The sequence below is a fragment of the Drosophila miranda genome, chromosome 3 (assembly GCF_003369915.1).
Source record: "Drosophila miranda strain MSH22 chromosome 3, D.miranda_PacBio2.1, whole genome shotgun sequence".
Classification (NCBI taxonomy): Eukaryota; Metazoa; Arthropoda; class Insecta; order Diptera; family Drosophilidae; genus Drosophila; species Drosophila miranda.
The window spans coordinates 24762411-24789557 of NC_046676.1; the positions used below are offsets into that span (position 1 = coordinate 24762411).

Consider the following 27147-nt stretch of genomic DNA (forward strand, 5'->3'; position numbering starts at 1 on the left):
ATCCGATTCTCCGCAAGTAAGATTTTTCATCAATACTTAGCTTAGTATAAATGACTAAACAAGTGGAAAACATTGGTATTTATGGTATGGTTAGTGCTAGAACGTAGGGAATATCGGTAAATCACACATCGAATAATCACATCACTACATCCCATCGATAGCTTTCAGCGTTTTTTTTTTAATTATCTATTTCATGAAGTAATTGGAACTTAATTAATTTAAGCTTTAAGCAACAATAATTACAGTCAAATGAAGAAATCGGCACAGTACAGCTCCTTATCGGATTTAGTTTGACAGCAGCAGCAGCATCCAAACAAAAGCCGCAGAGCAAACCGGCTTTGTTGTTATCGTTGAATCTGTTTGGAGTGTTTTCGAAAGTTTATTGAACTCCGACACAGCGTACATTAACTTACGGCAATAAATACACAATGATTAAGAATAAGCCTAACTAAAACCTACACCAGGTTGGCGTAGCGCAGGCCCTTGACCAAACTGCCGATGAAGCTGTCGCTGTCGATGAAGCGAATGCCATCGGCGATACAGGACTGCAGGCTGCAAGGATACTCTGCACCGTATGCGCTTCCGTCCCAGCGTATCTGCAGCTCGTAGGACAGCTCCGGGGTGAGTACACACGCCTCCTCGCGGCGCCATCTTAGGTGCAAGTCGCAGTTATATTTTGTGCTCTGATTTTGAATGACATGACTCCACACGGGATTGGTGGGCGCGTCCTCGCCGTCCGCCGGCAACTCGCAAAGGTCCAGCCGCAGGGACTCGCGATATTCCAGAGGCAGCTGAACGTGGCCAAAGGTGCAGGTCAGGTTGGGGGGCAGGCGGCTGTTCAGGACCACTCCCATGAGGGAGATGAAGCGAGGGCTCTTCAGGCGAAGACGCCACACGGGAGACTCTGCATCTACGGTAAACGGCCGGCAGGCCTTGTAGTAGCAGCGCTCTACTGAGACAATAGGAGCCGGAGCAGGAGATTGCACTTCATCAGAAGCATTCACGGGCCACGAGTTTGCCTCTGGCCCCAGGCCATGGACAACCAAGCCCGCATCGCTAGGACCAAGGCCCAGTTGCTCACACTCATGCTGGGTCCACTCGTAGACATACCAAATGAGTAGCTTGTGCGGCTCTTTGCAGGCGGCTATGATCGTTTTGACGCACTCCTTAGACACGTGGACATAGTGCTCCTTCAGATGGGTCATGTACTGGGCATTGCTCACGCAGCAGCGCATGAAGAAGGTCATGCAGACCTCCAGCAGACTATCCAGTCCCATGCACACACTCAGCTCCAGAGCCGGCAGAATGTTGGAGAAGCGCAGCTTCCTGGTGATGGCCACCAGGGAGTCGGCTATCAGCTGGTCCAGCAGATACTTCTCTGCCGCATAGTACAGCTCAATGCAGGCTACCAGCTCCAGGTTGTTGTAGTCCACGCTGCCCGTGTAAATGTAGTCGACCAGGACCTTGAAAATGGCCGCACTAATGTCGTGTATCTCGATTTCGGGCTCATTTTCATGCATTGGTCCGAAAAACATGGCCTCAAACACGGGACTGGCGGCACTCAGGATCAGTTTGTGGCACTTAAGCTGCTCCTCGCACACGTGGAAAACGCAGTCCGTGTACTTCTCCCCGTGCAAAAGCTCGGCATAGCGACGCCCCAGCAGGTTGCCCACGCTAGCCTGCTCCTTGTGATGGGTCTCGGCCAGTTCCACAGCAGAGCTGCTCATCTGAAAGAGGGAGAAAGGCCATAAATATGGATGAAATGAGATAGGGAACTGAACCGGTTGCCAATTTGCCCGTGCCCGGCCGGGCCATCAATCATGCTTTAGATAATAGAAACTATTTCGGGTTGGGCGAATAGAAAGCGAGAAGCGGCGAAAAATCGTCAAGAGCAGACGAAAAAAAGAAATATTAACACGTTGAATTTTGTTTGCTGGCAGTTAACCGATCAGGCAACCGAATGTCTCCCGAGAGAACTGTTCTGATATGATAGTTTTTTAATAGGGCGTATGCCATAAACAGATCTGATTTGATAAGAAAGCCCCCACGTTTGAGTGCCTTGCCTCTGTAAAGTCAAGGGCATTCCCCAACCGTACACCGCACAAGTGCTCGTATTGTAACAGCGTGACGCAATTTGCATGGAATAATATCAATTGAATCAATTGGCTAAAGCTGCCTTAGATTTCCTTAGTCATTGCCAAGAACGTGCTGGCCATAAGCAAGCAAATATATACACACACGGGTATGCACAGACGTATGTACATATGTATGTTCTGCCAGACGTATTCCGTTTATCAATAAGCCACAATATTACTACGAAGTGTCGGTCTGTCGACCAGTTATTCACATCTAATGCCGGCTCGAATTCGCTCTGTCATGAGGAGGGGAGGGGAGGGGCTTTCGTTTGCCTATTTATATTTGAGTGTTTTTGCGCATGGGGGTAATACATAACCGGTTTAAAGTGTTTTTCTACAGATTTTAGTTGTCGGTTTGCGGCCTAGGCTAGGGTGACTTTTAAGGGGATTATCGGTACATAGCGTGCATCCTTTCCAAAGTACTTTCGGAAGTGCAATTCAGTGGAATGAATGAAGGTATATGTATAGCGTATGGCATGGAAAGTATAGTCCCTGCTAAAGCCATATACAACTGAAGTGATAGACTCTGTCCAAGGGTTGTAGCGCGTGCATAGAACCCATATGTAAAATGCGGGCTCGGCTCCTCCGAGAAGCTGATCATCGCATCGATTTTGAGCATTTGGTTGGTATTCCTGAATCAAACTCTAGCGACTGTTTACCTTCCCTTCCCCCGGAGTCAATCAATTATCTCGTGATCTCTAATATTGCTGCGCAGATTGTTTACTTTCTCTGAATCGCAATATTCAAAGTTGCATAAAATTCACCTTCGAGAGGTGAAGGGCTCACAGATTTTTGGGACGGCCTTAGATCAAATTCTTTATGATGTGTATTTTGGTAATTTTTCAAATAAAATTTGATTATTTAAGTGGATATTTTTCCAAGAAGAACACACCTCTTTTTGGCACTGTGACAAATTCTTTTCAAACAAAAGCGATCACTTGCGAAACTATATAGTAGGTATGTACTATATGTGGTGTTTTATATAGTGTAGAAATTCGATTTGATCGAAAAGTTCACGAAAATATAAGTGAATTTCACGCGAACTTTTAGGCGAGACTAATTGGGCGACAATTTGTTCGTCGTTTTTCTGCTCTGGCAGCCGAGGTGTGGAGTCGGCTGAACTTGACCGATATCGCGGACTTTATATGCTGATCTGATCGCCAAACCAAAACAGACGCCACCAGCTGTTCGGCGCAGAGAACGAGGCTGAACGACAAACGAGAATGGAACTGAAAACTGTGAACCGTTGAGCGCAACGCGCCACCTTCAACTGATCCGATGGACAGCCAGGTAGAGGTAGAGGTGTGGTATCAAAGCGATCGTTGGCGTCCGATCGCCGGCCGCTCTCACACGCTCTCGATCATGCCTCTCTCTATACCTCTCAATTTTCTCAGTTCTTTGCCACTCTGCCGCTAGTTGGGGCCGTACTGGAAGTACCCAAAAGGGTTTCTTTCGAACTTTTTCGAGCTCTGGCGATCCCATTGTTTTCTGGGAGGCTTACTCCCACTTTTCTGATTCTTTGCCCTAACAGAATAGATCCTGTTGGACCATAGGCCGGGACGCTGCTTGCTTACAGACATTACTACAAGGAGTTGACGCTCCCGATGCTCGTCTGGCACTATCTTCATGATGATGATGAGATTACGCCTTCGTTGAGATTACAAATTAAGCGCCTGGCAGCGACTTCCAACCTTGAACCTTAAAATTGCCTCTTCTTCAGTTTAGCCAGAGAGAAGCTGGTCGAGAAGTCGCCGCCTAGCCACAGCCACACCAAAGCAAAGCTATTTCTGTAAACCCAACCATCTTGAATACTCTTCCCTTGGGAGTGTGAGGTGTGGGGTACATGGTTTATCTGATCTTTGATGAAATACAAATGCTTATCTAATCGCTTATAATCGTAGCTAATTTTAAATGCTTTCCTTTTTTAGAAGTGAGTGGCGCAGTCGTTTATGGGAGCGCAACCTTGATTAAATTATGAGAATTTTAATAGATTTTTTACACCTGGTCACTACAGAGTATGCTAGTTTCGGTGCTGGGTTTAGATGGCTCCCAACGGTTGGTTCTTCACTGCCGCGCCGTCTTGGGGCAGCTGCTTTGGCTCAGACCTTAGCTGTGCCTTTAAGTTTGGCATTGGGCTGAGGAAACAGGTAATGTTGTGGACCCTGGAGGGAGGCTGGGCCCGGACGCACATTCATCGAACACACATACACACACAAGCAGACACGGTACACACACACACACTTACTCACGCACGTGTGGCTTCTTTTATTGTTTGCCAAGCCTCCTCATGCAGCTTCCTTCTTCCCCTCTTTCTCAAACTTCTTTTGCAGCCCCTTGGCATGCACCTGTCGCCCGGACATCTCAGAATCGTGCTCATTCTGGCTCTGCTGCAGGACCTGCAGGTAAAACCACAGAAGAACATATTCAGGGCACATCTCGAGCGGGATCTACAAATTTGTCCGGCCTGCTTTGCCGGACAGCGCTGGCAATGCGAGGAAATTTTTGAGGCCATTGCAGAGCCCTCGGATTGGAGCAAGCTTCTAAAAGGAATCGCTCTGCTCATCGATCGTCGGGAGATATATTTCCTGCAATTGAATGAGGGTCATCAGGCAGCACAGTTGGTGGCCAAAAGAGATGCCATTGGGGGCCACTCTTACCGCAATATAGGCATCTTGCGAGAAGCATTTCTTGAGGAGATGGAGGAGCGTCCCGGTGGATTCCAGTTTTGTCGTAGCGGATTCAGGACTCCCCGTTTTGTTAGTTACTTGGAGCAGCGCGGTCATGAGTCTGCCACCATTTGGTACTACATGATGCACAGCATTACACCATTGCTGATGCAGGAACTGTTTTTGCGTGGCTTTCCAGTTCCTCGGAGCTACGCTGCCTGTGGCCTTACCCATTTCCAAGCCTATGCCGGACGCACCCTGGTACACTACGCCACTGCTGGCAAGAATCTGCGCCTGGAAATGGCCCGACAACTGCTCCAGCTGTCTCTGAAGCTCACCTTTGGCTTTGCGGACTTTCGCATCTTTCTAACCGATTTTACGGCAGACAATCTGGCCTTTGACGAGGCCAGCCAGAGTGTGATCCTCATCGACCTGGACTCTGTTGTCCTAGTGGATGCGGCGGTCCCCTTGGGCGACGCCCAGAAGTACGAGCCCTTGCCTGGCGATGGATTCACTTTCGATGTGAAGTCCTTTTGCGGTGGCCAGCATCTGGACGCGAATGTCTATCAGGCTTGTCTCCTGCTGAAAGACTTCCTGCTGCGGGATCTGGCCAACGGAAGGCTGGAGATGCTGCTGGAACAATGTGTGCGTTGCGACGACGCGACATGTGATATGCGCTTCCAGCAAGCATACGACTTGATCAAGCTGCTTGGCGAGCTGCTGGGCAGCTAGGACTTTGGACGAAGGACAAGTTGAAGTCGGGCTAAGGTAACATATTGAGGATACTTTAATTTAAGTAGGTAACCATGTTTAATCATACAACTCATCCATTACACTCAATATATGGTCTAAATGAACTTCGCCCGAACTTCTTTGAAGGAGTTTGGTGTGGCAGCAGCATTGGCTGTTACCTATAACTTAGGTTTAGGTCAGGAGGGGAGGACATAGACATAGACATAGCTATCGTGTCTGCTGTGGTATGGCTGGCCGGGCCCCGGTCCGAGCTTAAATAATATCACGGGGAAAACTCAGAAAGTGTATGGAATTGGACACGTGGTGTGTGATGTCTGTGAGGGTCTCCTTGTGGACGCCACCGAACAGGATCAGCTCGCCATTGCCGGCAATGAGGCTAGACAGGATGAGGCGGTCGGGGGCTCCCCGGAGAACACCAAAGTTCTTGTATTCCACCCAGTCTAGGGCGGGTTCGCTGCTGCTGAGTATGCCTGAGATGTCGCAAACGAAGAGGGATTGTACATTGCAGCGCAGTCGCTTGGGTGAGGGGGCACGCAACGGCTGCGGCTCCACCTGGGCGGCTGCGGGTGCACTTCGCCGCGAGTTGCGTATGGCGTTCATCTTCTCCTCCATGCGTCGGATGCGTTCATTGTGGTCTCGCGAAGCGCTGCGTGACCGTGTCGGCACGTTGAAGGCGGCCATACGGAAGGGATCCTGTGCGGAATTGTGCATTAAGTTTCGGATGTTCCAAATAGTGTCGTATTTGTGCACTTACCTCGTACATTTCATCAAATCGTTTGGGTAATCGAGGCTCATTGTCCCGGCATCGCAGGGCCAGATTGCGCTGAAGACGCTGGGCTGCATCCACATCCCCATCGGCTGCGGCCAGGGAGGGGGGTCGCACTGGCGGTGAGGGTGGGGAAGGAGCTGCGGCGGCGGCAGCCGGAGCTGGGGGAGCATGCAAATCACTCAAACGTCCGGATCGTGGCTGATAACTATTGTTGTTGTTGTTGTTTACATTGTTGTTGTGCATGAACTGCTGCGCCTGCTGCATATTTTGGTTGAGAATGGCCCGTCGATTGGCCAAATACTGTTCTTGCGGAGCCAGAGCCCCGCCCGCTCCTCCTGCTCCAATGCGATTTACTCGATTTTGACCCAAGCCGCCTCCCAAGCCTCCCAAGCCTCCAGCCAGCCGGCGCTCCGGCATTAGGATTCGTTGGCCCCGCTGCGGCATGTTTTGGTGAGGATTGGGGGGCGGCGGGCCACGTCCACCGACCATAGGAACTCGACTCTGCTTCATCATTTGAAAGTCTTGGGGCATGTTGGGGGACGGTCCCACCACTACGAGGTAGTTGTTGATCTTGCAGCCAGGATTGCACCACATGTGGACGGCCCCGAATCGCTTGTTGCGCACGGTCAGCGTTTTCCACGACCACACATCTCTAGTCATGTCCAGCAGCCAGGCATCCGTGTAGACCCGATTGGCTCCGCCACAGCCGCCCACGACAAGGAGGTGATTCTTGTCCAACTCGATCTGGATTTGTCCATACCTCGCACTGGGCCGCGTATTGCCCACGAACAGCGGCTGCCACCAGCGCTGCTCGGGCAGGTCCAGCACCCAAGTGTCGTTGGAGTTGATGTTTACATCGTTCGTGATCTGATAGCCACCGAACACAACCATGCGGTCGCCATGCACAGTGGCCGAGTGGCCAGCCATGGGCGGCGGACAGGGCATAGTGTTCCTCAAAAGCCAGCGATTCTTTCCGAGATCGTAGTAGTGCAACTCATCGAACAGGCACCACGGCTGATACGGCGGATGCAGCGAGGGATAACGCCAGCCGCCAAAGAGCACGAGTTGATCCTTCCAGGCCACCATGGAGGCGCTGCCCTTGGGCGAGGGATAGGTGCCCGTTGCTACAGGCCTTGCCCAGCGCATGTGAGTCAGATCAAAGCGCCAAAGATCGTTGAAGGTGGTGTCTGAAGTGGATCCGCCGCCGAAAACATACATGGAGTTGCGCTGGCGCACCGCCGAGTGGGCAAACCGTCCAGCGATAAAGGCTACGGGTGAGCTACTCGCGGCGGCGGCCGTTTGTGGCGAGAAAACCTCCCAACGCAGTCGAAAGTCGGTCAGGCCTTTCTCGAGGTTGAACTTCGAGCGGCGCACGAGATCTGGGGACCAATAGGGGGAAGAATAGGTGAGGCTAGAGAAGCTCTTTATCAATCGCAGCCACACTGCGTGCATACTCACTCTTTACAATGCCATGCCAGCGCTTGCACACGATGCTGCAGTGCTCCAGATCCCCATAGGGTGGTAGGTAGGTGAAGATGAACTCGAGAATCTCGTCAGGCAGCACATTCAGACTGGCGTAGCACAGTGGCGATGACGAGGGAGGGGAGCTCATGTCACAGTTGTGATTCTCGCTGTCGACCTTGTGATTGCACGTGTCCATCGTGGGTCCTGTCCTGTCCTTGATGTCCTTCTTCGTACTGTGTCCTTCACCTTCAGCTGCTGCGCGACTAAAACAGCAAATGGGGATTGGGGGAGTATGTGGAGTCCACATTAGCTACATAATGGAAGGAAAAAGAGGGTATGGACAAGAGGCAAAACGGCCCAGAAAAGCAACGCATGCAAGGTAAAATCCACCCTTTTTGCCCAATATACCTTGAAGATAAAAAGCTGATTGTCCTCACACGCCAGGTGAGGTTCGTACGAACCTTGCAATTTTCCTTGGCTTTTTGTGCCTATTGTCCATACCCTTTTCTGTAGCCCATTCAAAAAAACGACTTGCTTTTTCGTCGCAGGATCGGGCACGCCATTTTGTTGGTATTTTATTCTGTAAATATCTTATTACTTTCACGATTTACGCACCTGAATTTTCATTCTAGGATTGTTGATATCAGTGTGACCGACCGTCAGAAATATACCGAAACTACCGTCTCATTTAAAAAATATACCGTAAATATACTGACGAATTCAAGTTTTATTTTACATATTCCTCCCAATCGCCAAATCGCACGTGCCGTTTTGTTTACTTTTTACTTACGGACAACATGAGTGCAACAAATGACAGAAAGGTGGTCATAAATAAGCGCCAAAAGGGTTTGTCGCGAGAGGCTTTGGGAGAACTCAGCCAAACGGAGCTAATTGATAAAATAGTCCAACTGGAGGCGTACAACTTTCAGCTGAGAAATCTTCTGCACAAGAAACTAACGGAGCATGATAGAAGTAATGCGGAATATGCAGAATTCTTGGGTAAAGAGACGGCGGCCACCGCTACAGCTCCCAAGGAGACAACGACACATTCCGGCAAGGTTCAGAAGCAACGTAAGTTCGATTGGAGTATGTAAGTGGCCCCCCATTGAAGAATTCAATGCAAGAATGCACTAAAACTACACCTTTCAGTGCGCATAAGCGTCATGTTTTGCTGAAACTGACCTACTTTGGATGGGACTACCAGGGTTTCGCCTGCCAGGAGGATTCCAACGATACCATTGGTGGGTGGTCTATTTCTGTTTGTGACCAATTAACATTATTTCGTCCTGTTTGAGAACAGAGTCGCATTTCTTTCGCGCCCTGACGCGCACTTGTCTCATCGAATCCCGTGCCACATCCAACTATCATCGCTGTGGACGCACGGACAAGGAAGTAAGCGCCTTCTGCCAGGTGATTTCTATAGATTTGCGCAGCAAACATACGCCTGACACTCAGCTGGAGCCTGCTTCCCTGTCATCCGAAATCGACTACTGTGGCCTTCTTAACCGGGTGCTGCCCAAGAACATTCAATGTGTGGCGTGGATGCCGCTGCGGAGCCCTGTATACAGTGCTCGTTTTGATTGCACCTCGCGTAGCTATCGCTACTACTTCCCCAAGGGTGACCTGGACATTGAAGCTATGCGGGAAGCCTGTAAGCTGCTGGTTGGACATTCTGACTTTAGGAACTTTTGCAAAATGGATGTGCACAATGGAGTCACGAAATTTATAAGGAATCTACAGGCAGCTCGTGTGGATCCCTGCGTGGAAATGTTAAACAATTCAGGTAAATATATGAAGCTCTGCTATTTCATTTTTAAGGATTTCATTGATTTCGTCAATCAATAGGCTATGATATGTATTATCTGGAGATCCAAGCAAATGCCTTCCTTTGGCATCAGATAAGATGCATCATGGCCGTGCTGCTGCTCGTGGGACAGCGAAGGGAGCTGCCTCGCATTGTCAGCGACCTTCTCGACGTGGAAACTAATCCGTGCAAACCTCAGTACACACCCGCTCTTGGTTTGCCGTTGAATCTGTTCCATTGTAATTTTCGAGACACGACGACGAGGAAATTGAAGCTTCCAGCTGATGGTGCTGAGGATGACGAGGCCATGGACACTTCCGCAATGGATGTGGAAAGCTCCGAAAGTCCTGCGGAGGAAAAAGATCTTACAAGTTGGATTTACAACGAAGAGAACTTGGAGAAGCTCATCGAGAACATCCAATGCGAGTGGACGGAGTTCAGTGTGAAGAGCACTATGATACGAAATGTTCTCCAACAACTGGAGCACCTCTTGGAAAAAAACTACCACACAAAAGAACGTGTGACAGCGCAGGTCATCCTGTTACAGGACTCTGTCAAACCGCGTCAATATCAGCCTCTCCTAGAGCGAAAACGCTGTGGTGAGTGTTTTCCGGAAATTGCAGTGTGTATTTTCGCAACAAGCTAATTGAATCTTTTTGCAGAGAGCCTGGAGAATCGCATAGAGCACTTTGTGAAAAAGCAAAGACTGATAGTCAAGGATGAAAGCTGAATCATTATACCTAAGTCACAAAGAATTACAATTTATGTGCACCAAATTTGTTTTTTAAATTAGAAAATTACGAAAGATGATTTATATCGAAATTTGAAGTGCAATTAATAGTGCAATTTTTCGCAAATCTGGCCCTATTTGCCCGCGATATAGCGCCCGACGTTTTTTCTATGCTAGATATTAAAATGCTCGTTTTTCTCTGCACGCAACTTCTCGGCTATACAGCGGCAATTACTGCAGAGAAAAGCTCCAATAATAGTCCACTAGACTTCTAAAGTAAATATATTTATATTCATGAACTTGTACAACGTTACGAAGCTTAGCATAGTCTAGGTAGGTAATAATTTTATATTGTAACTCCGTACAATTTCTTACATACTATATTTATGGGATTCTAGTACCTATAAGAGTCATCTATATGAATACTTCTTTGTACGATAACAAAAAAAAGAAGTTAGTTGCTGAAATTTACATTTAACTTGCTTAAACAAAGCAGGTTATCCAGATTCAGGTATTCCAGGTATGGGATTCCAAAGACAAAAACGGTCTATTAGCTATTAACTAGTGGTTCTACTATGAGCAGGATGCAAGCCCTACGTGCCCATAGATTTAGCTTTCTGCAGTCTGAAAAGAAAGACATTTATTTAGTTAGAACTCTTTCATAGATTGTAGATTCCTACTTACTTTCTTCTCAAGATCTTCAGGCCAATGGTGCCCTCTCGTACATTCTTGAATAGCCCTATGGTTTCGGCGTGACTCATGCCCTGCACAGAGTTGCCATTGATCTCCACGATCTCATCGCCTGTAGGAGGGACATATTCAGATATTGAAATTTCAATTTGATGGGATCTTCCACACTTACCCGCTTGCAAGGTGCCATCGTCTGCAGCCTGTCCCGATGGAAACACTGTCTTCACAAAGATGCCCATATTCCCCTTGGGCGAGTCGCGTCCTCCCACAATGCTGAAGCCCAGGGACTTCAGCCCCGGACCCTTAAAGAATGTAATGGTCTTCGGAGTACAGCGTCCACTGCCTGGAAAATGGAATGGATCTTTGATCAATCAATCCACTTTGTATGGGGACCAATTAACGACATTAGGGTTATTTGGGGTTAACGATTCTCACCCTCGCTCATGGAGGCTCGGATGACCTCGGCCATTTCCTCGTCGCGAATGGTTAGCTTGGCCACCGGCAGCGATGGGCGATGATGCATTAGTGCGGCGGCAGGAGGTGCCAGAGATGATCCGGTATTGACTACTACTGTTCCCAATCCTGCCGCTGATGCCGAGGCTGGTGGAGATGAGGCATTAACATATGGATTAGGCGAGGATAGTGAGACGCTCTTTGGCGTGTGCTTGATGTATAGTGATTGGTGGTGTTGTTGTTGTGGATGTTGCTGCGGCTGCTGCTGCGTCTGGTTATTAGTGAGATCAGTTGTTGCAGTTGTTTGGGGGCTAGAGGGTGCTCCCACTCCCTCGGTTAGATTGTTAGGTGGCGTTTGCATGAACAGGCTCAGCCGTGAGGAGCTGAGCCGCGAGTGAGCGAACCGCAACGAGCGGTAGTGCGAGTTGGCCAAGTTAATGGAGTTGCGGGCGTAGTGGGTGCGCTGGCCAAACTGCTGCTGGGGGCCACCGGGCGACCCGGGTGGCGGCAGGGCGGCGCCCTCCGAGCACCGCTTGCGGGCCAGCAGCTTCCACTTCTCGTCGTCCGCCAGCGATGAGGCCACGCACACGCTCGCCGCTCGATTCGCGTAGACGGGCGTGTATGACACGTTCTCGTCGGGATTATCGCTCGACTGGTGGTGGTGGTTAGGTGAGGAGGAGCACCTGCTGCTGCTGCTGTTAAAGAGCGGTGTCGGTGTTAGAACCAAGCTAGAGCGCTGACCTGAGGAGCTGCGCGCCCGTCGTCGCAACAGCTCGTGCTCCGGCGCACTCACGTCCAACGAGTGGCGGGGCGTAGAGCTCCGGCGGTGCTGCATCAGGGGCATTGGCGTGGGCAGTGTGCTTACACTGACTATCGATCGGGCGTCGCACTGGTCCTCACCCCCATTCTCCGGCTCCCTCTGCTCCTGCCGCTCTCCATCTTGCTGCAGCTGGAGGCTCTGCATGCTGGCCAGGCTATCTGTGCTCTGGGTGCGCTGCACATAGCTCAGCCTATGGCGCTGTGTGCTCATCCCATCGATGCGGATTTTGGTATAGAAGTCAGTGACCGTCGTGATTTCGTCGTGGGCTATTACCAGGTCGATGCAGTTGTCCACGAAGATGCTCAGCAGGCGCTGTACCTCGGCAAAGGACTGGATGCCCCGCAAATGTTTTCCGTTCACATTCACAATCTCATCGCCCAGCCGAAGCCGACCGTCCCTAGGTATTGCAGATTATAAATTAGAGAATGCTTCTTTCGGAATCCGATGAATACTCACTTCTGGGCCATGCCGTAGGGCTCTAGTTCCACGATGAGATACCGATACTGATGCTCGTTGCTGTTGGTCATCACCGTCTTGGGCGAGAGGACGATGCCGATGTAGTCCTCCTGGCACTTGCGCTCTAGCTTCAGCTGCCGGAATCGGCGGCGTATCGTCTCCGTCTCGTAGTCGTAGTTGTAGCCACCCAGGGACACGGGCGCACTGCAGATGCTGCTGTTCCGGATACCCGATCCTGCGGTCATTCCCATTCCGACGCCCTCCGAGGAGCTGAGCGAGATTAGAGAGTTGCGCTTAAGGGTGCCCGAGGCAATAGATTCCGTATCTCCGCCGGAGATGCTCAGATTATTGCCCGGCCGGACCCCTCCAACGCCGCCCACCCCCCCGTCGCTGTCATAGCCGGACTCGTTAGAACTCAGACAACTACTTAATCTTTGGTAAAGTGGTTCCCAGTCCTTGGACGTGATACTGTCGTTTCGTGACACATCCGTTGCACATCTGCTCATTTGCTGCTCGGGGGAGCTGCGATGGGGCAGCGGCGACCGACTGAGGATGGTGACTATCTCCTGGTGCAGCTGCTCTCGTCGCTCCATCTGCTGCTGCTGGTGTTGCAGGTGCTTCAGGTGCCCGGCACTCGAGCCGTGATTCTCCTCCGGCAGAACCGACAAACGGGAGCGCAGAAAGGCGTAGGGAAAGGCCCCGCGACGCGACGCATCCTGCTGGCCCCCCCCGCTTCCCCCAGATGGTGCTGATGCAGCAGACCCAGCCCCAGTGCCAGTGCCCGCGGCACTGCCTCCTCCACTGGGCGGAGAGCCCAGGCTGACGGCGGCACTGCCGCTACTGCTGCTGGCCGTCAGGCAGCTGCTCACTTTGGCGATGTCGTCGCAGCTGCTGGACTTAAGGCTGGCTATTCGGGGGAGTCTCTGTTCGCGCTGCTCCCTCTGCTCCCGCTGGAGATTCAGGCCCTCGGTGGGATCGTCGCACTTGATGTAGGAGGAGCTGGATAGCTGACTGGTGGAGCTGCTCCTGTATAGCGTCGTCGCTGCCGGCGCGGCATGTTGTGCCGCCTCCGAGGCCTTCAGAAGATTGTGCGAGCGATGATTCAGCATGCCCGTCGACCCGATTCGATGGAAGAAGTTCTTCAGGGCCTTCTGTGGGCGTGCCGCCGCCTGGTAATGTACCTGGTGCGTGGGCGTGGAGTGAGCGCTCTGGGTGCTATCCTGCAGAGTATGCTGCTGGTGCTGTTGGTGATTCTGATGCAGATTCTGATTCTGGTGCTGACGCTGCTTGATGGTCTCAATTGGTCCCGATTTGCATTTCTTCAAAGTGCTGCTGCTCTGATAGCCGCCAGTTGGTGACGGGGATGCTTTGGAGCCCGGAGGGCCTGAGAAGCTGCTGCTGCTGCTGCTGCTGCTCTTGTGGTGCGTTGGCGAGTGGAAGAGGCTGCGCAGATCAGTATGCGACTTGTGGGACGCGGGGGAATCGCTCCGCTTCAGCAGATCCAGTTTGCGACTCATGCGCTTGCCCCAGGTGAACACTGCAATGAGAGATGGAGATTGAGGATGGAAACAGAGGAGGTGCAATCAGAAAGCGATTTCTAACTTAATTATAACACTTCAATAAATCTCGACGCCTCTCTCGCCACAAGCCGTGACTGTGGACAGTGGACATTGGACGGGGAGGCAGTGGCAGGGTGGCAGGGCAGGGAGGCAGGGCAGGGAGGCAGTGACAGTGACAGGCCGTGTCACAAGATGAGAAATGTTGTGTCCAGGCATCAATACTCGTATATGGATTGTGTTCCTTGGACATCCCCTCTGTACCTTGTCTTGTGGTCGGGCACCATGGCACGTGCTGTTGTTGGTGAAAAAACGCATCGGATTACATGGAGGCGAGCCCATTGTGGTTGCACACACTCTGTGGGAGCACACTTAGAGGTCGGCTTCAAAGATCTTTCGAAATCCTCCTCTGACGTTGAAGCCTTTTGACACGTTGCGGAAGGACGGAAACGACGGAAGAAACGAGTAACGAGTCTTGCTCTGCGTTTCTCCAGCATTCACTTAACACCATAAAACCTTAAACACTCATTCTGCATACTGAGGCGCCCAACCGTGATACTATCTTTACTTATATACATGTAGGTAAGTGCTATCCAGATTCCATTGGAATTAGAACCCCATCGGTAGAGCTACAGCTCTCTGTGCAGTTATTAAGCTCTAAACACACCTCAATTACTAATAGAGCATAACCAATCACGGAATGGACTCGTATTGCCCATTGCCCAATGGATATCTAATAGGGTCGTAAAATACTTTAACGATTCAGCTTTAACAGCAGTTGGCAACACTTAAAACAGGGAATCAACACATCCACATTCATCCGATGCTCGCTCTTCGCTCTTCGAACTTCCAAACTCCTCTCGAAATCTCGTTAATAAACAAATTTATGCGCTTGTGCCATATTTATCGCCTGGCGCAAGACAGAGATGACCAGATGGGGATCGGGCAGGATGGAGCATTTACCAACAATTAGCATAAAACATGCTCACGCACGCCATATGGAAAGAGAGAGAGAGAGAGAGAGAGAGAGAGAGAGAGAGATCCAACAGATTCCCGGATCGGGGATGATCGTGGAGGATCGGAGAGGGGGGCTTAGGCATCGCATTTCCATTGACTTCAAATCGCATTATCCGGGCACTACCAATAAAATTTCCAAAACTATTTTCATCAGCGACATTAAGCGCATGGAGTGGTGGAGGGGGTGAGCAGTGATGCGAAACGGTGACTCAGGTCACTGAATATCACTCTTTAAAAGCGAAGAATCACGACTTATAGACATTTCTTCGCTGCGAATCACTGCATCCAAAAAAAAAAACAGTCATTTGCTTGCCCATCTCTGGTGGACTCCGACTCCTTTGGCTGACTCGTGCCAAAGTTGTTTAATAGCCGCAGCCCAGCCCCAGGCCTTGAGTCCAGGTACAGGCCATGTGTGGGCGTTGGAAGACCGGATGATGCTGAGGCGGCTGTGGCGGCGGCGGGCCCAATGCAGGTTGACAGCCGCCGCTCCAAACTCCACCCAAGGCCTGACCGAGTTCGCCTTTGATTAAAGTTTTCACCATTGCAATCACACACAACCCTATTAAACAATAATAGGAAACGGCGCGCGGGCATCAATTATATGACAACTTCAGCCACACTCCAAGATTCAGCCTCACTAGCCCACTCCCACTCCCTCCTTCATCTCAGTCTCCGTCTATGTCTGTGGCAGTCACCGCCGGCCACATGCCACAAATTCTACACCCACTTAACTTTCAAGACGGTGTCAAATGCCCGCCAGCCCCAAGAGCCTGCTACAGCTTCAGACCGTTTGCTCTTCATCTGCTCCATTCCATTCATGCCTCCTCCCCATCCATGTCGGAGATGGCTTTGTTGCAATTTTGCCGGCTGACATGCAAGCGATGCTGAGGCAAAACCATTTGAGAGGACGAGGAGGAGGCGGCAGAGACTGCAGCTTAGAACTGCATCTCAAGTTGAGAACGGTGGTAGGGGGAAGAGAGAGAGAGAGAGAAAGAGTGCGGCCTGCTGGCAGGGTTGCCAGACCTTGGACTGCTGAACGGCGACTTCTTGAGAGGAGAGATCAAAGGAAACCACAAAAGAATGCCCAGCCATGCCAGGCCCCAATCCCAATTGCTATTCATCAGAAATTCGGCATAAGCCAAGCCATGGGAAAGATACAGATACAAAATACACACTATACCTACGAGTATACTCGTATATACATATAGGTATGTATGCAAAGCCAGAGATCATACCGAATCAACATCAGAATCGAAATCATTCAACATAATATCTCACGTACATGGATGTGGATTGCTCCAGAAATTCCAGAGCAGAGCAGAGCAGAGCTCCTTCCTTCCTTCGCCCAATCTTCCAAAGCAGAAGTTGCAGCCCATAACGGAATGGAAACCGCATGGAATGGAATGGAATGGGAGGAGGCAATGAGAGATCGATAATCGGTTTGGCAACAGAAATCAAGTCAAGAAGAACATGTAATAAGCGATAATCCACAATAAATGCGCATGCGTGCAGCGCCAGCAAAGAGGAGGATCGGAGGATCGATCGGATCGATCGGATCGGTAGGAGTTGCAAAAAAAATCGATACTCAATCCTCAACTGGATCGAAAATTATAGCATTTATGTTGGGGATCGTGGATCGAGTGTGCGCGCCCGCCGACAGCTGGTTGAGAAGGGGAATGGGCTTCAAAGTGGGCGCTTATTGATTTCTCATCTTTTTGTTCTTTTTGCTCTGAGGAAAGCAATTTGCAGTTACGTTACGCAGCTCAGATATATGTGTGTATGATGTATACATATGTATTTCTATGACTTTATAAATATTCGAATTGACCTTGGAGGGCGGACACATGCACCACACACTAGACACTTGGCGAAACCCTAATTAATACCAATTAAGTGCGGCATTAAGCTCAATGAACATCCATAGAATGTGGCTTGAACATGCAACATGGCAATGGCAATGCCAATCGCGATGGCCTCTGGCTGTGGCTGTGGAATGACGCTTAAAGATGGATGACATGACTGCCAGATTAATCTTTATCTTTCAACAGCTGCACCTGATAAAGCTTGGCATAACTTGTGCCCCCTAGTCCCTTCCCCGACCAACTTCTGGCCGGCAGCTGTTTAACCGCTTTGTCGGCAAACGTCTGTGAGAGAGAGAGAGAGAGAGAGGGGGGATGCAATCATCAAACGGTTTTGTGGTCTGTGGAGATCGTAGAGATCTGGCACTGGGGAGCAGGTGCTTGCTGGCATTATTTGAATTGTTGTTTGCCAGAACTCTCGTCAGATCATTAGTGGTCTTTCAGAACAGTCGTGCAAAAGTGAAAATCAGCTAAAAAAAACTTGATGCGGGAAAAGACCACAGCCCGCTTTCCACAATGCATATCGAGATGATGTTGATTTTCCCATAATTTCCGCACCTTTCATCAAGCTACTTCCTGTTGCTATTTTCTATAAACTTAATGCTTGATGAGCCCGCACTTTTAAGTCGCTCCCAAAACTCCACCCACAATCACATAACAGGGCACTCTTTATGAGAATCAATGGACTACTGCACCCCCGCGGCCCAAGTGACTCGAACGGAACTGCAGGGAATGGCAGCCAAATGGCGCATAATGCCCGGCTTTGTCACACTTGGTCGCTTGGCTTTTTGGTGGCAGGGGCTCCACTTATAGCTCCACCTCTCCACCCCAGGCGAGACCACAGCTTGCGCCGGCGTGCTGGCTGCGTCTGCCTTCGATCTGGAAACAATACAAATTCCAGTTTCAGACATATCATCGGCTCGCATTACAGCGACGACAACGACAACGACAACGGCAGTGGCAGCGGCGCTCATTGATGCGAAATCGGGTCGATACGGTATTTCAGAGTAGTCCCGCATACGACGCATACGTCGCGACGTATCGATGACAATTGCAAACTGATTTGTGCTGATTTACCCTCCGCTAAACACGGAAGCCATCGCCTCCACCGCCACTGGTTCTCCATCGAATGGGGAGTGGAAAATGGAAAATTAATTGTTTCAATTAAAATATTCTTTAACATTAGCCCTAAATTCTTCGTTCGAACGAAAACGACGCTCTCTTAGAGCGTGGCATAATTTATGGGGAAGTTCCCCCATGAATAGCCTCCGCCAGCAGCAGATGAAATCCCATTTTGATGGCCATCGAGGCGCCGCCAGAGCCAGCAATTAATGGGGAAAATCAATGCCAAGGGATTTGGGGATTCATTCTATTTATATTTATATTTTTGGGCAGTACTTACCGTTCCGCGTGGTGCTGGCGAGGGAGCCAGTCGTGGAGCTGTTGCTGACGTCATTGTTGCTGCTGCTGCTGCCGCTGTAGCTGTTTCTATTTTGGCTCATTTCGGCGACTGGTATAGATCCGGGCTTTTGCTCATCGTCCAGGACAACAACCGGCACGGCTGTGACCAACTTGTAGTCGGGAAGGTGACCTACGGAAGAATAAGGAAACGAATCGGGTTCATTAGCCGCTCTCTGCGGGATGGTTCAGCGCGGAAGGGTCCCCAGAGATAATGCTGGACAAGTGATAAGTGGCCGATAAGAGTGAGAGCCCCCAAAACTCAACGAATAAGACAATTCTCAGTTGGATTGCAATTTTCCACCAAAATGGTTGGACATCTCCCCCCCATCGAAGTGCTGATGGGAATCGTACTGCTCTTTGGTTCCGCCAAGGCGACCTTCAACTGGGATCTGTACGGAACTCTGACCGGACTGGTGCTCCGCCATCTGAATGGCAGCATCTCGGACTTCGATTGGTGGACCTTGCGGATGAGCCACGCCCTGGAGCCCGAACAGCAGCAGCGTCTGGCGTGGAACATGCCCTGGACGCAGGCTCTGAGGCAGGGGCGAAGTCTCTTGGAGCTGCAGGAGCAGCTGAGACCCAGCAATCCCCTCAAGCTGCAGCTCTGGATGGGATTCTACTGGCACCTGCGCCGCTCGGACCGCCTGGACGGCCGACTGACCTTTGACTTTGCTAGGACTCTGAGGCGCCTTCAACTGCAGCAACAGCCGCAGCCTGAGCTGTGGAGCCCCCAGCTGCAAAACATGTGGCAGAGCCTGCCCCGCTCCATGCGGCTCATCCTGCACAGCCGCTGGCTGTGCTTGCAACACGAGCGGGAGATGCTCTATGCCGTGGGGGGACTCCGCCTGGAGCTTGGAGCCAACAGCAACTGCAGCATGTGGCAGGTGCAGGAGCTGTCGGAGCAGCGGGGCCATTGGCTGGGTCTGTTCAATGTGTGCGACAAGAACAGTCGATGGTTCATCAGTATGTTGCAGGAGCACGACGCCACGACGCACTTGCTACACAGTGTCCCCAGCCACACGGCCAGAAAGCTGTGTGTCCTCGAAGGACTAGGCTACCTTGGAGATGCCGTCTCTCCGCGGTCCGATTGCCACTGGAAGCTGAACGATTGCAGTCACTTGCCACAAATATTATTTGGGTCGTAATAAAAATTAGTGGACAGTGTTTTTCGGGGGAGTGTTGTCTGTTTTCTGTTCTCTACTCACCATTTGGAGTCAGAGATCTGCTCTTGTGGCTGCCTGCAATTCCTGGTCCTGGTGCTGGTCCTCCTACCGCCGCCCCCTTCTCGTACAGGCAGCTGCTGGAGGCCGCATGCAGTCGCTGTGCCACATATTGCTGGTACTGGGCAGCATGATGTTGCTGCTGCTGCTGCTGGATGGAGGCAATGCTGTTGCTGCTGTCGTATCTGAGGAGAAGTGTGGCCGACGAAGTGTTACCCGACTTTTGTGGCATGGGCACATAGATTGTGGGCTGCTGCTGTTGTTGCTGTTGACGGTGCAAGGTGTTGGCCTCTTGCAGCGACATCACCGATATGCCCGATGGCGTCTGGCGTCCGCTTAATAGACATGTGGGCGTGGCCGTGCGTAACGGCTGCTGCTGCTGTTGCTGTTGCGGCTGTTGCAGATTGCCGCCAGATGTGGCCGATGCTGCAGTGGACACCGCCCCATTGCTGGCCAGCGTGGTGCAGCTGAGGATCATCACGGGAGACTTGTCGTGCAGATCAGGCAGAGACGAGGATATCGCGGTGCTGCTCACAATGCTCTTGTTCAATCGGTTGCTGCATGTTGCGCGTGTGTTGCTCTTGCTGCTGTTGTTGCTGTTCCTAATGATGCTCGGACAATTGTTGCTGCTGTTGCTGTTCTCCGGTTGCTGTAGCTGCTGTAGCTGCTGTAGCTGCTGCGACTGTTGCGGCTGCTGTAAGGTGCTGTAGGTGTCCGTGGATTTGCGCGTTTTGAAGAGACGCATGCTACGTGGTTGCTGCAATTTTAGGAGGAGTGCACACAAAATTGTGGGTTAATTTTCGGGAGGGAAGCAAAAAGAAAAGCTGAAAACCCAAAAACCTAAATTTGTCTGCAATTCCCCAAATCGACATTCCCTTGCTTTTTTTTCGTTCAACGGAGCGTATAATTAACACAAATTGCAGCTCCGGCGGCGCCTCGAGTGGGAATTGGCCAAAAAAGCAATGCAAAGTGTTGCTGCTGCTTAACGATCGATTTCCTACTTTCTGGGGCATGATTTTGCGTGGCATTCCCACTTCCATATGCAACATACGAGACATCACACTTTTCCGTTGTGGAAGCAAACGAATCTTAGAATCTACGAGTAAAGGATCTCCACTGGGCTCTATTTATACCAATCATTTATTTTATGGCTTAACAGCTATACTGGTAGTACTCTATAGATCTATTTATAGTTCTCTATAAAGATATGTATGAGTGTGTAATCGTAGTGACAGGCAGGGCAGCGACAAGTGGCTTATCAATCTTATCAGTCGGCACCGACGACACAGACACTTCCCCCATATGCTAATGAGGGGAGGCGCCGCCAACTCGGCGTTGGCCCCCGATCGCTTGCTGGCTGGCTGGCTGGCTGGCTGGCTGGCTGGCTTATCGGTTCAATAAACGCCTCAAAGGTGATTACCAGCAATAAGCCCCACAAAAAATAACAAGCCGTGCACACATTTGTGTGTACTGTGTGTCTGCTTACTCTTTTTGTTTTCAACCATTATTTATTTATGTTTACTGTTGCTTGCGGCATGTGTCACACAATATTTGCGGTACACTTCCACTCGCTGCCACTCTGCCTCTGATTAGTGTATGGATTGAACCAGGGCGCAAGGGGAGGGCACTGAAGGTCAGCCAACAGCTGCCGAGTGGGTGTGGGTGGAAGGGCGGGCGAGCATTGAACCACGCACTAAACCATCATCAGAAGCAGCAGAGACCACAGCTGGAGTCAGGCAACTGCCTTTTACTTTTCAAATTAGCCAGGCTATGGTCAAAGCTAATTTGATGTTTTATACGACAGTCAACAGTTAACAGCCAGCTGCAACATCCACCCAGTCCCAGTCCCAGTCCCAGTCCCATTCCCATTCCCATCCCCATTCCCATCCCCATTCCCATTCCCATCCCCAGTCCCAGTCTCCGCTAATTGATGTGACATTTGCGTGTGCATCTGCAGACGGGACGCATTGGGATGTCGTGTGTGTGGCACAGTGGTGTAGCTCCGATTAGTGGGCTTAGTGTATCGATTTGTTATAGATAACACAGTCCCCTACTATCCATTTATCATTTATAAATAGTTAATGATTTGCATGCTCCTCGATGTGTATCGATTCCTAGGGAACCTTCAATCAGTCATATGATCCCATCATTAAGCAATCAAGTCTTTAGCTATTTCAATTATTTGTCGTCCAATCCATGACCACTGTCTCTGTCTGGGACTCCAAGGCCAATGAAGCGGATATCAGCGCCAATTCCTTGGGTTGCTTTGGCTACTGTGCAGCCATAACTTTGCTAATTTTATCAGACGCTTTGAACCTTGTCTGCCTGATTTTTATAGACGCTTTTAGCCATTGCTATAGAGGATGTGGCAGAACCTTAGATCCCGGACAATATGTTGTCGTAATGTGCATTTAATTGGTCACCGAGGCCGTTGCCATAAATTTCGCGTGTGCCTGTGGATGTGGATGTGTGCCTCTAATTAATAGTGCAAAATTTTAATGGCCATCGTCGGATGATAGTCAGAGATGGAATCGGAATTGGAATCAGTATCGTTGTCGCTGTCGTAGTCATAGTAATAGTCGGAGTCGCAGTCGCAGTCGCAGTCGTCAGAGTTATAGTCAAAGTGGAAGCCCAAGAGCTCAAATGGCCGTCTTGTTTATGGGAGGAAACCAGTTTCAAGGACGCGCCGCTGGCGCGATTCCAAGAACTTCACTTGGCTCATTACCGCATGACGATCGTCATCTCATCGTGGATGTGGATGTGGACTCTCCACACGATGGAGTATGGAAGGATGGGAGGATGAGGGGATGGGGTATGCGGCTAGGGATGGAAGGTGGCGCGTAGCGAAAACGTGACTCTCCGTCTCTTCGGGGCTGACGATTGCTAAACTATTTTTTAAACTGCCTTTCAGTCGGACAAGGACAAGGCTAAGCCGATGGCCCCGTCGCATATTTCTCTGCACTTAATTTTATTTTAATTTGCGAACAGCAGCAGCATCGTCCTCGTTCCTCGTTCCTCGTTCCTTTTTTCTTTTTTTTCTTAATAAGTAATAACCACATTTTCCCCGGCTTTTAGTGTGATCCACTCTCCTTCAAAGTGCTGCTGGAGAACCAGAGCCACAGAGCCACAGAGCCACAGAGGCAGAGCCAGAGTCGAAGCAATCGCCGCTGCATAGTTGTAAAATTCCTGTAAACAAGCAGAGGTTGCTTGCCACAGCTGTGGCATGTGCCAGCCTGGCAACACACACACAGACACACACACACATTCAGATGATCCCCCCAACAATTGCAGCAATGGATTGGCATTGGCCCCACGGGTTGCCAGAAGAGTTTCAGCAGCCAAGGAGAGTGTAAAAAGTGTACACAGAGGGGAGTCAATGGAGAGAAAAGGATGCACTATAGGGAGATAGTACATATGTACATATATGGGATCATTATAGATCCAAGAGCCAAAAAGGTTCCAAAATGATAGATTTCTCTTACAAGAAATACCCCACTTTAAGCATTCCACCAACTGCTTGAACACCCCACCACTTGGGGCAGCATTATCACGGGGCAGCACGGGACAAGCAGAGTTGTTACCTTTTGTTGCCACAAACTTTTTGAGTTATTTTTTCAGTGCATGTACCTTATGTACCCAACATATACATGTTTACACATACACATACATATAAATATGCTGCGATATGGCCTATCTACCATGCGCCTACATATCCATGTGTGTGCTGCTGCTGGTGTATGTGTGTGTGTGTGTGTGTGTGTGTGTGTGTGTCTACTACTGGCAAGTCCGCATTCTTTTAAAGGTTGCCCCAAGTTGGCCAGAGAGCCGGGGCCAGCGTCAGAGCCAGAGCCAGACCCAAAGACAGAGCCGCCGCATAGCATAGCATGGCATGGCATAGCAGACCAGCTCGAACGAAAACATAAACCAAAACCAAAACCGAAACCGAAAACCAAAAACATTTGCCCGCCGGCCGCCTTGAATGGTGCGTCGGCGTCAGCGTCAGCGTCAGCTTCGGTGGCAGCGGCAGTCTCCGAGGCTGTGGCGCATGCGTCCAGTTTTCATTTTCGTTTTAATGTTGTTTCTGATGCCGGTGTCGGCTTGTTCTTAGTAGCCCAAAAAAGTACAAAAAACTATTGAAAACAGATCGATGGTTGCCATCAGATTTATATAGATGTGATACTTTAGATTCGAAAATTTCTATTTTCGTCTTTTTAAATAAAAAAAAAATACCCAAGGAGTACCATTTGCTTGCCTTTGTATCAACACTCAGCTTTTTTTGGGGCGCCAATCTCAGATATACATATATGTTAATTGCGGCACAAAATACAGACACAGAAATCGAACGGTGTTGCAGCTAGCCCCGGATCGGGAGCGGGCGCGGGCGCCCAGTACTGCAGAGCGGAATGTGGCTGACCTTCAGGCGGCCTTCTGCCACCTGTTTGCCCAGTCCCCAAAGGAGATATCGGAATGGCCAGTGGAACAGTTACTGGACGCTGTTCCAGCTAATTAGGCATATCGATATGATTATCCCCTCTGCGGCAGTGCCTGCTGCTGCTGCTGCTGCTGCTGCTGTTGCTGTTGCTGTTGCAACTGTGACTCATCCTCGTGTGCCGTGTGCTGTGCAAAATGTTGCTGGAATGTTGCTGCCACACTCGCCCGGCTATAAATAGTTAACATAATCAAAATGCAGGCGTGTAAGCCAAGCATTTGCATAGTTCTGCCTGCATGCTGTTGCCTGTTGCATGTTGTTGCTCTTGTTGCCTGCTGAATGTTGCTATTGGCAATTATCTTTGGCATGCGCAGACATTGGTCTAAATGTCAAGGTAAATTATGATGCGTTCAGCCACTATTACGTCTAATAGTCCAAAATTCATGCACGTGTGCAACTATTTTTAGTTGTTGTCGGAGTCGCCCCTCCCAATGACAGATCACTGAACAGAACCTGCTACTGCTGCTGCGGCTCCTCCTCCTTTTGCTGCTGTTGTTGTTGCAACTATTTGATGCATGTCTCTGGCTGCGCCCATTTCTACGCTAATTAAGCCGCGACTTCGACTTGGACTTGCACTTGGCCGAGAGTCCCAGTCCCAGTCCCAGTCCCAGTCCCAGTCCGTAGTACCACTCGTAGTCGTCGTCGTAGTCATAGACCCGGCCAAGGCCTCTCCCATTGCCATCTGAAGATGGCGTGGGGAGGAGGAGGAGGGAGGCACATGGCCTGCAGCGTTTGCAACATTTAATCATCACATTGCTGCAAAAATCGTATCATTAGCGTTTTTACGATTACGCGCTTTATCAAAATAGCTGCGGCAGCAACAGCCGCAACAACCAACAGCAGAAGCCTCTGCATTTGCAGATGCAGGTTTCTTGCCTCACACTTGTACCCGTACCCGTACCCGTACCCGTACCCGTACCCGTTACCCGTACCCGTACGATGGGATGCATGTGGTGAGAATTTGTGCAGAATGTTGTTGATAAAATGTCAGCAAGCTATCGATATATACATATGTACATATAATGGTTTATCGATGCTGATAAAACTTTATCTTTTTGGAAAATGAGCTTCCCTCAGATGTTCAAATGTTCGGTGTTTTTTCATCATATTATGTACATGTACATATATCGGATAATTAATCGGTTTGCTGTCGGATGATTGCAGATTAGATGATTAGAGATATTCATATTCACAATCACAGAGATTATCTCTGCATATGCAGATATATTTTGAGTATGTTTAGAAAAGTTCTGCTGCTTGGGATATACTTTTCTACGTCTGGTTCTACTTCATTTCGCTTGTGCATTCCACTGTCCATGAGATGATTAAATATTTTGTCTCGTTTTTGTGGAAAATTGCCCGAACACATACACGCACACACACAGAAATGCACACTGACACTGTCAAGCGCTGAATAAAAACGAAAAGTGAGGCGAAGAAGGGGCTGGCGGACAAAAGTTCTAATCAATGCTATCAGCAACGATGTTGCAACGCTGCTGCTGATGACCTGGACGCAACTTTGTCGTTACGGCTGCTGGTGCTGCTGCTGCCACTGTTGTTTCACGTACATGTAATTTTTTTAATTGCAGATAACAATTTTGCAATTGGTGCAGAGACGACGGCAGCAGCAGTGGCAGTGGCAGCAGAGGCAACAGCAGATTTCCACTTATGAATTCGGTGCGCGGCACACACACCCACAACAAAACTTGAAGTGATTCCCACTCCAGTCCATTCCTCGACCCAAAAATAACTGTTTAACGATGGCCAAGAGAGCAACAACAGTTGGCGGGGGCTGTAAGCCTATACTTTCACTGCTGTTGATGTTGCCTCCACATGTGTTGCGCCCGTTGACAGACCTGTGGACAGCCAGGCGATCCACAAAAAAAGGATGCCACATCCTTGTTGTTGCTGTTGGTGCCGGCAGATTGGTAACTCAACACCAGACGCCACATGTGATGCAACAGGCAACATCATTGTCATGTGATGTGATGTGATGTGATGCTTCACTTAATCAGGTGTTGCCACTGATCCGCAACGACAATTACACACGAGTGCTGTTGTGCTCTTGTTGTTGCTGGTGCTGGTGCTGTTTCTGTTGCTGTTGCTGCTGCAACTTGTGGCAATTATGCCTTGAACTTGTTCTGAACGCGCTCTGAAATGACAATTTCATTCCAAGCTGCCGCTGTTGCTGTTGTTGCCGCTGTTGCTGCCGCTGTTGCTGCCGCTGTCGTTGCTGTTGCTCTTAGAGGTTGTTCAACCCACGCCACAGCTTTCATGGCTTGTCATTAGCTAATGTATGACGGCAGCAGGAGGCAGCAGTCATTGGACTGGACTGCACTGGACTCCACTGAAGCGGGGTGGATCGGACGCGATCGGACTGTTACCGGGGAATGCTCATGAACCGCATGAACCTCAATTATTCTTCACATACACATTCTACAGAATGTACGTGTGGCGTGTATGCACACGGAAAATTCCTACGATGCGTTGCAGCTGCAACTCTGACCATTACCATAGTTCTAGTTCATCTGGTTCTAGATCATCTCTGCAACTCCTCTCAAAAGTTTGAAACGGCTCGGGCGGGAGGCAGAACACAGACCGCATGAAAAGTGAAAGGCAAACAACAAGAGCAATCCCCCGGGAGAGAGGTTGGGATTGGGGTTTGAGGTTTGCTTTGCTCTGTCAACATCTTTATGCTGATCTTTATGCTATCCATTAGTACGGGGTGCCACTTTGCCACATCGTTTCGAAGCTACAGGCCAAGACAATGTCTCGCTCATCCGTCCATCGGGTTGGGCAACAACC

The 27147-nt window shown here is 50.0% G+C and overlaps 6 protein-coding genes across 12 annotated transcripts in view; 3 read left to right on the forward strand and 3 right to left on the reverse strand.

Annotated features, from left to right (window-relative positions):
- Positions 1-359: 359 nt before the first annotated feature.
- Positions 360-3418, reverse strand: LOC108159569. 2 transcript variants are annotated; one of them, XM_017293009.2, is made up of 2 exons: positions 3028-3418; positions 360-1727 (listed from the first exon to the last, which is right to left on the reverse strand). In XM_017293009.2, exon 2 carries the CDS (start codon positions 1725-1727, stop codon positions 456-458), a length of 1272 nt encoding a protein of 423 aa, XP_017148498.1. In that variant the 5' UTR covers positions 3028-3418; the 3' UTR covers positions 360-455. The 2 variants fall into 2 exon arrangements, with proteins under 2 accessions (XP_017148498.1, XP_017148499.1); XM_017293010.2 differs by lacking the exon at positions 3028-3418 and adding an exon at positions 2795-2950.
- Positions 532-5658, forward strand: LOC108159570. The gene is made up of 2 exons (XM_017293012.1): positions 532-621; positions 4466-5658. The coding sequence occupies exon 2, from the start codon at positions 4475-4477 to the stop codon at positions 5531-5533; it is 1059 nt and encodes a 352-aa protein (XP_017148501.1). The 5' UTR covers positions 532-621; positions 4466-4474; the 3' UTR covers positions 5534-5658.
- LOC108159568 (F-box only protein 42) lies at positions 5570-8468 on the reverse strand. Of its 4 annotated transcripts, none has more exons than XM_017293007.2 (4): positions 8403-8468; positions 7782-8050; positions 6309-7702; positions 5570-6247 (listed from the first exon to the last, which is right to left on the reverse strand). In XM_017293007.2, exons 2-4 carry the CDS (start codon positions 7981-7983, stop codon positions 5807-5809), a joined length of 2037 nt encoding a protein of 678 aa, XP_017148496.1. In that variant the 5' UTR covers positions 7984-8050; positions 8403-8468; the 3' UTR covers positions 5570-5806. The 4 variants fall into 4 exon arrangements, with proteins under 4 accessions (XP_017148496.1, XP_017148495.1, XP_017148497.1 ...); XM_017293006.2 differs by lacking the exon at positions 8403-8468 and adding an exon at positions 8249-8392; XM_017293008.2 differs by lacking the exon at positions 8403-8468 and adding an exon at positions 8196-8280.
- A 40-nt stretch (positions 8469-8508) lies between these two features.
- Positions 8509-10458, forward strand: LOC108160057 (tRNA pseudouridine(38/39) synthase). The gene is made up of 5 exons (XM_017293804.2): positions 8509-8877; positions 8937-9028; positions 9088-9570; positions 9633-10190; positions 10254-10458. Exons 1-5 carry the CDS (start codon positions 8585-8587, stop codon positions 10319-10321), a joined length of 1494 nt encoding a protein of 497 aa, XP_017149293.1. The 5' UTR covers positions 8509-8584; the 3' UTR covers positions 10322-10458.
- A 127-nt stretch (positions 10459-10585) lies between these two features.
- Positions 10586-27147, reverse strand: part of LOC108160056 — a 40976-nt gene continuing 24414 nt past the window's right edge. For 2 of the 3 annotated variants that reach the window (XM_017293801.2, XM_017293802.2), the window contains exons 4-10: positions 19839-20610; positions 18575-18763; positions 12741-14277; positions 11447-12681; positions 11184-11372; positions 11006-11123; positions 10586-10945 (exon numbers count right to left, since the gene is read on the reverse strand). In XM_017293801.2, coding sequence (XP_017149290.1) covers positions 10915-10945; positions 11006-11123; positions 11184-11372; positions 11447-12681; positions 12741-14277; positions 18575-18763; positions 19839-20598 — 4059 coding nt within the window. In that variant the 5' untranslated portion in view covers positions 20599-20610 and the 3' untranslated portion in view covers positions 10586-10914. The remainder of the gene's footprint in view (positions 10946-11005; positions 11124-11183; positions 11373-11446; positions 12682-12740; positions 14278-18574; positions 18764-19838; positions 20611-27147) is intronic. The other variant, XM_033392302.1, reaches the window with a different exon arrangement.
- On the forward strand, positions 18903-19797 carry LOC108160060. The gene has a single exon (XM_017293806.2). The coding sequence runs from the start codon at positions 18939-18941 to the stop codon at positions 19776-19778; it is 840 nt and encodes a 279-aa protein (XP_017149295.1). The 5' UTR covers positions 18903-18938; the 3' UTR covers positions 19779-19797.

Bases quoted from the DNA above. Each gene is read 5' to 3' on its own strand.
- LOC108159569 (XM_017293009.2), bottom strand. From the start codon at position 1,727: ATGAGCAGCTCTGCTGTGGAACTGGCCGAGACCCATCACAAGGAGCAG.
- LOC108159570 (XM_017293012.1), top strand. From the start codon at position 4,475: ATGCACCTGTCGCCCGGACATCTCAGAATCGTGCTCATTCTGGCTCTG.
- LOC108159568 (XM_033392303.1), bottom strand. From the start codon at position 8,094: ATGTGGACTCCACATACTCCCCCAATCCCCATTTGCTGTTTTAGTCGC. The intron at 7,703-7,781 runs GTGAGTATGCAC...ATTGGTCCCCAG, and splicing joins CTGGCATGGCATTGTAAAGA to ATCTCGTGCGCCGCTCGAAG. The intron at 6,248-6,308 runs GTAAGTGCACAA...AATTCCGCACAG, and splicing joins GATTTGATGAAATGTACGAG to GATCCCTTCCGTATGGCCGC.
- LOC108160057 (XM_017293804.2), top strand. From the start codon at position 8,585: ATGAGTGCAACAAATGACAGAAAGGTGGTCATAAATAAGCGCCAAAAG. The intron at 8,878-8,936 runs GTAAGTGGCCCC...TACACCTTTCAG, and splicing joins CGTAAGTTCGATTGGAGTAT to TGCGCATAAGCGTCATGTTT. The intron at 10,191-10,253 runs GTGAGTGTTTTC...ATCTTTTTGCAG, and splicing joins CCTAGAGCGAAAACGCTGTG to AGAGCCTGGAGAATCGCATA.
- LOC108160060 (XM_017293806.2), top strand. From the start codon at position 18,939: ATGGTTGGACATCTCCCCCCCATCGAAGTGCTGATGGGAATCGTACTG.